The sequence below is a fragment of the Orycteropus afer genome, unplaced genomic scaffold (genome assembly GCF_000298275.1).
Source record: "Orycteropus afer afer isolate SDZICR_OR568_19922 unplaced genomic scaffold, OryAfe1.0 scaffold00341, whole genome shotgun sequence".
Lineage (NCBI taxonomy): Eukaryota > Metazoa > Chordata > Mammalia > Tubulidentata > Orycteropodidae > Orycteropus > Orycteropus afer.
In genome coordinates this window covers 3,369,924-3,380,444 of record NW_006921928.1, presented here as the reverse complement: position 1 = coordinate 3,380,444, position 10,521 = coordinate 3,369,924, and the positions used below count along the sequence as shown (strand labels likewise).

The window sequence follows — 10,521 nt, the reverse complement described above, 5'->3', positions numbered from 1 at the left end:
AATTCAGCTTTCAGTTTAGAAAAGAAAAGGACTTTCTGACTTTAAGAGCTAAAAATTTTAAACTGGCAAAAAATTTCAGGGTGCACTTCTTTCATCAAAAAGACCATCAATCTTTTGTATAGTTAACTTGTATAGTGTGTTTAAATGAGACATATTTCCAATTAGGTAATACATCAGTGTCCACTTGCCAGTAATAGATTTAATATTCTGTTTTATACTTATAAAGTTATGAAAATGCCAAACTTGTTTATTTAATTGTTTTCTTATGTTTTGGGTGTAATAGTCCTTTTTTTTTTTTTTTGGTTTTTGTTTTTTAAGGCAGGTCTGTCATTTTTGAATACTGTAAAACTGTGATAAACTTTATATTGAAGCTGTATTTTAATATGACCGCTTTGAATCCTTACATGAAAATGTGCTGGGAGTTGTTATAAACAGATCCCAAAGAAGCAATATTTAATAAAACTAGGTTAAAATAAAAAAAACAATGACACTCACTTGTGTGTGTATAAGCTCTCTAGACTTTTCAGGGCCCCCCTTCATCTTTAACCTGGTGGGGCTCATAATTCATTTCTAACAATACATATCTGAAATTTGACCAAAAACATCTGCTTCTTTATTTCAAGGTTAATTTATTTTCTTCGAACTTTTCTAACCTGACTGATAGTTGACTTTTAGCACCTTGGTTATCTTTTCAGTGTAGGATTTGGGTGAAAAGGAAAGATTCTAGCCTTTATAAAGAGACTGTAAGTAGTTTCTCCTGAGCCCAGGATCCCAAATAATGCTATCATTCTCATCTGTTGAGGATGTGGAACTTTTCCGTTAGGCAAATTTTGTTTACAAGAGACTTCTGCCTGTAGCATTACTTAGGAACCAAAGAACTTTAATGTTCTACCCTTGGATAGAATTTCTGTAATGTTTCCTTATCTTGCTTAACTTCTCCTCCTCACACCCCCCACCAAGACTGGGGTTGTTCTAAACAACCCCAATTAAGTTCACTGTCAACAAAAAAAAGAATGTTTCACTTGGAAAAGACTCGGTCCAGTCTCCTCATTTTGAAGACTCCAAGATCCAGGGCCCAGTCTATGCATGTTCCAGGGTCAAATCGAGTTTCTGGTACTGACACATCTCGGCAGGGTTTCTTTTTGGAGCATTGTGCTGTTTCTCCCAGTTAGTAAGGGACTTTTTAAGCTTCACAGAACATGATCCAAAGCAAAGGTCTTTTGGGGATTTGACATTATTGGGGAAGTTCTGAAAATGATAATACTTGTGCTACATTATCTGGTTGCTGTAAAATTGGTTCTCCATTAAATTTTAGATGCTTTGTCAAATTCCACTTTAAGACAACTGAATTGAGCTTCTGTAACTGTCAACTACCAAATTCTAGTATTGAGCATCTCACTGCAGCTATCTCATGCCTGTTCTGAACTTTGCTTGATTCTCCATTCGTTTTCGGTTAGAGTTGAGGCCTTCTTTGCCTTTCTTCTGTGTCTTATTTCTGCCTTCATCTCCTGTTTCTCACCCAACTCTGCCACTATTCAGGACCTGGTGACTCTAAACTTTTATCCTTGCTTTAACTTACCTTGTATCCTTCTGTTTTCAGTTCTCCTTATAATGGTAATAACATCAGTTTGGCAATCTAAGATATCTTTATCAAGGATTAGCCCTTTTCTGTTTGGTGTTGAATCCTTTCTTTCATGTAGAAATCTACATGTATATATAAGAAGTGTATTTTTATCTGCAGGGTGATAATGTTTCACATAATTTTATTAATAGAGTTAACTTTTCAGGTATTTTCCCTTTTAAGTGTGGTTTTGACATGTAATTCATTTTTCAACATGATGCATTCAGTGGACACTTCCCCCACTAATTATAACTCATCTCTGAATGCATTGTGAAAATCAGAAGAAAGATAGGATCCAGTGAACAGAATTTGCTCTCAATGCTTATTAAAAGTTAATCCTGTGAATTTGAATTTTGATATCATGCTTGGTACTTGGAATTGGTATGTACCTTATTAAAGCTTAAAAACATGTAGCATTTGAATTGTAGGTTTCATCACAAAACCATGCCTCTTTTGTTATCCAGGTTCGACCAAAGGGATTGGATGCCCATAATAGTTTTTCCTAATAGGTGGTTTGGATCCTAACTTTAAGGTGTTTCAATGTGATTTTAGTACTATTCGTAATAAATAAAATTTATATAAGTTTCAGAGAACTACCAACTCTCTCTAATCAATTTTGATGAATAGTGGTCTGGTTTAGTACTAGTTTAACCTTGAAACAGGGAATTGGTCCTGATTTTTCCTCCCTTTCAGATTGTATAGAAGTACTTTCAGAATCAGTGGAGATGAAGAAGGTGAGAACTTCAACAGAACACACCAGTTGGAGGTTATTAGTAACAAGGGCTGAACCTTATGTTTGAAAATTCTGAGTGAGACAAGTACGATGATAAACTAAAATACACATAATTTTGAATGTACGTGTCCACTAGTAACTTCACTCTGTTGCAGTTAACACAGTAACCTGTTCAGCCACAGAATACTAACAATCTATAGTATAGTTAGTCATTCTTTGGGTTAATTTGTTAACTTCAAAAAGTATAATTTTGCTACTCTGAAACTCTGATCCAATTTCAACATAAAGATTTGTTCATTTCTTTCATTTTTTTTTCTCCAAAAGAAATACCTGTTACAGTTTATTTTAGTATTTTATTTATCATCCAGTTGTTCTTGGTATAAAATCAGTACACAGAAACTTTTAAGAAAACATATTCAAAGATTTAAAGGATGGCAAGGAAAACATTTAGGGTACATTTCATTGTTTCTCATGGAATTTTCCTTTTCATTTGGTTTTATGGGAATGGGCATTATGTCTAAGGGAATGCTTTGAAGTTTTCTCAGGATGGATCTAGTATGGAAGTACTAAGAAGAAATAAACTGAGGCCAGTCAGCACTGAGCTGCGTAACTCCAGAAGCACCATGATCCATGGAACAGTACTTGCTCACAATTTTCTATAAATTGTCTTGACTTCCAAAGTGGCTGGAGATTTGTTAAAATGCCTGTCCCAGGAATTTAACTGACTGATTATATTTAGGTCGATAAAAAATAATAGCTAATGTTTAATGAAAGCTTATTAGTATATCAAGCACTGTTCTAAGTATTTTAGTGTGTATTTATTTAATCCTCACAACCCTATGAGTAAACTGAGGCCCAGAGAAGTGAAGGAAGTAAATGCTTAAAATCAAGCAGAGCTAAGAAAAATAGATCTTTAACAGATTTGTTTAAGAGCAAACAAAGCTAAGATGCTGCGAATCGGAAACTAGGGCTCTGAGCCACTGTGCAGCTCTGCTGTGTTCCAAGCAGTCGGGATGGCAAGCCTTCCAGGCTTTTCCCTCAAAGCCTTTGACACACTAACATGTTTCTAAACTCAGGAGGCTCACTAAAAGCAACTAAAACGGAGACAATCTCTTGACAGTTGGGAGTTGACAATCCATTGCCTTATTACCCCTGTGGCACTTATTTGGAACTTAAACTTTGCACCATCTTCTAAGATCAAAAAAAAAAAAAAAAAAAACCACCACCACTGCTATCCAGTCCATTGGAACTCATAGCTACCCCCATTGGGTTTCCCTGGGGGTAAATCTTTAAGAAAGTAGATTGCTCCATTTTTCTTGCAGGAGCAGCTGGTGGGTTTGAACTGCAGACGTGGTTAGTAAATACCTTAGGCACCGTGCTACCAGAACTACTACTCCTAAGAAAAGAAGCATTAATTATAGAACCTGAGAAATAATTATCTAACCTGTGCTGGATGGTTCAGGGCTCGGGGTTCTGTGCAGCCACGTAGAATTGCGGTGATGAACTGTCCCATTTGCTCCTGCAAGGTGGCGAATAGGAACTTTTTGAACTTTGTGTCAGCTTGGCACACTGCAGCTGCATTATAGGTACACGGTACAGGCAGCCTGTGGTCACGTTTCACTAATGCCCCAATTTTAAACAGCTAATTTGTGGGTTTAGGAACCAGTTAACTAAATTTTCCAGAATGTGTAATGCAAGGAACTACGTAATTCAACATACATGCCTTAAACATCTACGTCTCTAGAATACAGGAGCCCAGGTACCAGGAAAGGGTGTCGAATTGGGGGGGTGGCGGGATCTTAGTTTAGAGAAGAGAGAACAGAGCATAAAGGTTTCAAATAGAGATTACCTCGGTACTTAAACGGCTGCGGTCACCTAAGACGGCACTGGCCAACTGTCCTTGGAAGCCAAACCGCCCCGCCCCTGCGCCGGGCGTCTGTGGCCGAGAGCGGGTTACTCTGTCACACCATCGCTCACGTGGCCACGCAGGGTGACGGCCTCTGGGCGGGGCCGCGCCGCCGCAGATACACGGCTCCCAGGCTCCGGCGCTTGCGCGCTGCTGCGCGTCCAACTCTGGGGCTTCCGGGGCCGGAGGGGAACATGGTGCTCTCCGACCTGGCCGCGCGCCTCAACTGCGCTGAATATAAGAACTGGGTGAAGGCGGGCCACTGCCTGCTGCTGCTGCGCGGCTGCCTGCAAGGCTTTGTCGGCCGCGAGGTGCTCGCCTTTCATGGCAGCCTGCTCGCCGCCACCCCCACCCTGGGTCCCCGCGCCTCCTGCCGTGGCGGTTCAAGGTGCAGCCCGCGCGCCCGCCAGGTGAGCACCTGGTTCAGGACCTTCACAACCCGGTCCCCGTCCCGAGCGCAGCTTCCGGGTCCCTCGGGGCTGCACGCGATGCCTGGGGCTCAGAGGCCCCAGATGCTGCCTCTCCCTCGGTCTCTGGCCCCTCCTCACCGCCGCCCCCTGTAGTTTCAGCCTCAGTGTCAGGTGTGTGCTGAGTGGAAAAGAGAGATTTTGAGCCACCACACCAACAGAAATGGAGACGTCCACTGGGGAAACTGCCGGCCGGGGCTCTGGCCCGTCGACGCCTGGGAGGTAGCCAAGGTAAGCAAGCTCCTGTGGCGGGAGGGGAAGGAGGCAGTGAGTAACCTGGTGCCCAGGGACGTCGGTGAGGTCTTGCGCAAGCTGGGGCCTCACAGTGAAAGATGCGGGTCCAATGAAACTGCAGGTTTTGTTTGACCAGGTTTTTAAATTTTTCATTTCTAGTGTCTAGGTGGTTCAGAGCCTGTTGCCTGGAGATATTTGAGTTGTCTTGGAAAGCCTTGTGCTTGGAAAGATATAGGAAGGTTTTCAGCGAGATGCTGGGGAAAGATGTAGAGCGAGTGTGGGAGCAGAGAGGGAGGAAACTACAGCGTGTTTGAGAGGCTCACTCGGTAGCTCATTGTGGCTGGCATGAAGGTGCCATGAGGCTGGTGGAGGAAGACAAGGGAGGTTTTAGAGCTAACGTTGTTGTTATGTGCCGTCAAGTCGGACCCGACTCTTAGCGACCCCTCCTTGGGTTTCCGAGGCAGTATCACTACGGAAGTAGATTGCCCAACCTTCCTTCCAAGGAGTGGCTGGTGGGTTTGAACCGCCAGCCTTCTGGTTAGCAGTCAATGCCTTAGCCACTATGCTACCAGAGCTCCCAGAGCTAACATAGGAAGGACCTTAAGTGCCTAACTAGGGAATAAAACTTCAGGGAGGCAAGGGTGGGCTAGACTGCCAGATAGGAGACTTATAGGTTTGTGTCCAAAGCTTTGTAATGCGATTTACCAGGCCGAGACTGTTGAGGGAAGTTTTTGACTTTTTGATGTTTGGCAGAAGCCTGGGGAGCGGGGGTGGGGTTGGGGAAGAGGCACACGCGGGGACACAGTCAGAAGTGGCGTCCTCAGACAAAGTACCTATTGGAGTCTGTCTGCATGTGAGTTAGCAGCAGACAAGGGCAGTGCCTGTGAAGCTAGTGATCAGAGTCCTAGCTCAGCTGCTGTGATGTGACAGTGGGTCAGCCTCTGTTTCTTAACCTCCAAAATGAGAGAGTTGGACTGTGTCCATGATCATCAGACATTTGGATATGGTGGCCTGTAAACCACCACTCACCCGCATCCTCGTTTTAGTTGCTTCTACAGAGTTGGCCATTTGTACTTTTATCTGGAAAAGAGGGGGAAAAATGCAAAGAAACAAAGCCATACCTGTGCCCAGCCCTCACTTGTTTGATCTCCACTGCTGCTTTCACATCCTTGGAATTCTCTGGAAGCCTGTGCCACCTGCTTCTGCTTTCTCCCTCCTCATTGCTGTCGCCTGCAGACCTTCTAGCTCTCCCTTGTATTTATATTCCTTCTCCAACCCCTTCCTCTACATGTCTGGGCTTCTTCCTCTTTTTTTTTTTTTTTATTGTGATTTGGGTGAAAATTTACAGAGCAAATTCACTTTCCATACAGCAGCTCTCATACACTTTGTCTCATGACATTGACTGCAATTTCTCCACAATGCAACAGCTCCCCTCACTTCCTCCCCATAGTTACCTCTTCCCTGTGTCCTTCCCTCCCATGTGCTCCTGCCCCCCTGAGCTGTCTCTGTGTGCATACATAGCCCTTCTATCCTCCCATGAGTGGTCTCTCCAAGGAGTATATCTACCTAATGTAAATGCTTAGCACATGTGCCTGTCTTTTGTTTGGCTGGAAGTCACAGGAGTGGGTTCAATTCCAGACCTGAATGGCAGCTAGGGACCATAGTCACAGGAATTGTACCAGGCTCTATCAGACCAGCAAACCTGGTTGTTTTTTTTTTATGATTTGGAGTTTTGTTCTACTCTCCCACCCTTACTCAGGATCTCCTACACCGATCCCCTTCTGAGTGGTTGACAGTAGTAGTCATGCACCCTCTAGTTCTTCTGGTCTCATGGTCATATAGGCTGAGGATTGCATGGTGAACCAACTGCTTGGACTAATTATTTCCATGCATCTTTGGTTTTCTTCGTTTTTCTTTGTTCTGGATGAGGAGAGACCCATCGTTGTATCTAGATGGCCGCTTGCAAGCTTTTTAAGACCCCAGTCGCTACTTACCAAAGTAGGATGTAGAACAACATTTTTGTGTAGTAATGTTATGCCAATTGAGCCTGATGTCCCCTGTGACCATGGTCCCGAGCCCACAGGTCCAACTACTCACTCCCTCTGGGTATCTGGCTATGGCCAAGAAGCTACCTTAACCTTGTCAGGACAGGAGTCTTTTTAGGTGATAAAAATGTTCCAAAAATTGACTGTGGCGATGGTTGCACACACTGAATATACTAAAAACCACTGAATTGTATACCTTAAGTGGGTAAACTTTATGGTATGTGAATGAGCCTCCCTTGGCCCATCCCTCCAGCCATCTCCCCATGTCTCTGTCTGCCTCCTAAACACATCCCTAGCACAGCTGCTCTCTTTCTCTGCTCCCGCTTGCTCTTCTTCCCACTCCACACTGGCTTCTGCTCCTGCCACTCCACTGTATCTGCTCTCATCAGGGTCACATGTGCCCTTCTGTTCTCTGGCCTTGTCTTTCTCATCTCTCAGAGACATTTGGCATTATTGGCCACTCTTTTTCCCTCTTGAGTCCCTCCTGGCTTTGTGACATCATTCTCCTGGTTTTCCTCTTGCCTTCCCACCTGCTCTTTCCTGCCTGTGCATGACCTCCTTCTGAATGCTAACTGCCTATCCTTTGTGATATTGCCCAGGCCCACGGACTTAAATACTCCCTTCATGCTGAGGGCTCCCAAATTTGTAACAGTAGGCCTGACCTCTTTGCTGAGCTCCAGCTGCTGATTTACAACACCTCCACTTCTTTATCTCCTGGGCACTTCTGTTTATTTCAAAATAGGCCCTAGTCTTTCTCCCACTCCCAGGCCTGCCCTGTTCCCCCCACCAACTATCTACAATCATTCTTGTTGTATCTCCTTCCCTCTCACAACCCCCTCATTTGTATCTGCATCTCTGTGTCACAGCTCTCGCCATCTCCTGCCTGAGCTCCTGCAGCTGTGCTTGGCCCCTCTGGTTGGTGCTCTTCATGTGCGATCTTCAAATGGGAATGAGATCATTTTATTTCCTTATCTCACATCCCTTGGCCTTAGAATAAACCCCAAACTCCTTTGCTGAGCCTATGAGGCCCAACATGATTTGGCCCCAGTTTAATTCTCCAGCCTCATTTCCTGCAATTCAATTAGTAATGTGTGGTGAAAGAGTCGTGGTGGCACAGTGGTTAAAGCGCTTTGCAGCTAACCAAAAGGTCGGTGGTTCAAACCCACCAGCTGCCCTGCAAGAGAAAGATGTGGCAGTCTGCTTCGTTAATGATTACAGCCTTGGAAACACAATGGGGCAGTTCTACTCTGTCTTGTAGGGTTGCTGCAAGTTGGAATCGGTTCAATGGCAATGGGTCTGGTTTGGTTGTAGTGTATGGTAAGAGGCAGTAACTGGATGTTTCTAACCAATGTGCATTAAAATGAAATGTAGTGTTATGAAATACAGTTTTAAGAAAATGTTTTCACCAACAAGGCAGCAACAGAGCTTCCCTGTTGGCTTCTATTTCTGAAGAATCAAACTGTAACATGAATGAGACAGGTTTATATTAGTAAGAACATGCCAGACAGGATGGATCTTATAATGACAAAGACTGTGTCTGGTTTTAAAGCAAGGAGCTTTGGTGGCATAGTGCCTAAGGCATTTTTGACTGCTAACCGGAAGGTTGGCAGTTCAAATCCACCAGGTACTTCGTGGAAGGAAGATGAGACAATCTACTTCCGTAAAGATTTACTGCCTTGGAAACCCAGTGTGGGTCACTATGAGTCGGGATCGACTCGATGGCAGTGGTTTGGGTGGGTTGGTTTTAAAGCAGCTAAGGCCCCTCTGACTTTGCATTTTCTTCTCAGCAACAGCTGTATGAAGCATAGTTTTGGTTCTTCACTTTGGTTGCATTATTTCACCCATGAGAAGTTAGTTAACTATTCTGTTAATACTTGTAGCATCCATAATAGACTTCTTTCAGAAGGTTGGCATTTTGGTGGCTGGTACAACATAGAAAGGCAGTTATGGTACTGGCTGCCACAAGTTTTGATAGGGACCTTTCAGTATATGTAAAATTCTTAATTAAAGGAGGTTCAGGTGTATAGTTCCACGGCCAGCAGGGTGTGTCTGTATTTCTTTTCTGATACCATTATGAACAGCACCATAGAAGGCATTATAGTTGCTTGCCTACTGGAATTTATTTTCGAGGAAACAGTTCTCTTTATTCAGAGTTCTCACTGTGAGTGATTTCTCATATCTTGTATTTTCTGGTTCCTTGGCAGAAATGTACTCTTGAGATGCTTAAGTTGGTAAAGTGGTTGCATCCAGACATAAATTTGGAAGTATCTCAGTGAAGAAATATGCCTGAGTCTTGATGGAACACTGTTTTTGGAGGTTGTGCCATAAAACCTCACTTAAAGGCAAGATTATGCTAGAATGAGGCCCTTCTGATACATACCTATTCCTCACTTAACGACATGGTCGGGTTCCAAAGACCAGGTCGTTATGCAAAAATCAACATTATGCAAAAATGGAGAGTGACCACATCAGATCACAAAATGGAGGATGACTACAGCATTACATAATTGCCAGATTACATTTTAGGTAACTGCCAAATCACTGAGAATCATGGCCAAGCCATGACCTTAGCCATCACAGCCAGCGTTAATATGTAAAATAGTCAGATTAGTAGTTTGTTTGTTGTCCGCTCTCCTCTCATGTGAAATGTTGCATGACAAGATCATTGATATGAGGAGTAGGTGTAGCTAGTCTCTGAGACCTTCGAATGCCATCTGTAACCCCGTGTGATCCTACTCACCCTGCCCCATCAACACAATAATTGTCAGCATTTATTGGCATGTTTGTTAGCACATGCCAGGCCCTGTGCAAGTGCTTTATGTGCATTTGTTCATTTAATTCTCAAAACATCCATTGAGGTAGATGAGGATAGCTATGCCTGGTTTACTAAAGAGAATCTGAGAGTAAGCAGCTTGCCCAAGGCCACACAGCTAGCAAGTGGCAGAGCTGGGATTTGAACCTAGCTTAGTCAGACTCCAAGCCCATTCCTTTACTTACACTAGTATACTAACATCTCTCAAGTCATTTACTCCACTTTGGAGTAAGTGTATTATTTTAAATTCGCTTGAACAACTCAGCCACTGAAACATTAATAATAAGGGGGAAAAAAGGTGCTTTCCACCCATGCTTCCTGCTTATATGCCCTTAAGACAGGACAGGAAATCAGTTATAGTGGCCTTTGGTCAGGTGTCTCCCCTTGGCAGAGGTTTAGTTGTGACATTGTTTCTCCACTTGCATTTTAAACACACAAAGCTCTAACTTGAAACCTCAATGAGTAAGAGACTCTCAGTCATCATTTGAGAGCTATGCAAATAACATTTGCCCCGTCAGCTCCTAGAGTTGGCAGAGACTCAGGGCCCCTTGTGCTTGCCCTTACTACAGGCCTTCATGCCTCGAGGACTGGCAGACAAAAGAGGACCTGAGGAATGTGATGCAGTCGCTCTTTTAAGTCTCATCAACTCCTGTGATCACTTCGTGGTTGATCGAAAGAAAGTCACAGAGGTAAGAGCTGCCAG

General features: G+C 43.7%; 1 protein-coding gene across 1 annotated transcript in view; it reads left to right on the top strand.

The window, feature by feature from the left end:
• The first annotated feature begins 4,454 nt into the window (after window positions 1-4,454).
• The window catches only part of CUNHXorf38 (chromosome unknown CXorf38 homolog), an 18,148-nt gene continuing 12,081 nt past the window's right edge, over window positions 4,455-10,521 (top strand). The window contains exons 1-3 of the mRNA XM_007952493.2: window positions 4,455-4,670; window positions 4,824-4,958; window positions 10,388-10,507. Coding sequence (XP_007950684.1) covers window positions 4,455-4,670; window positions 4,824-4,958; window positions 10,388-10,507 — 471 coding nt within the window. The remainder of the gene's footprint in view (window positions 4,671-4,823; window positions 4,959-10,387; window positions 10,508-10,521) is intronic.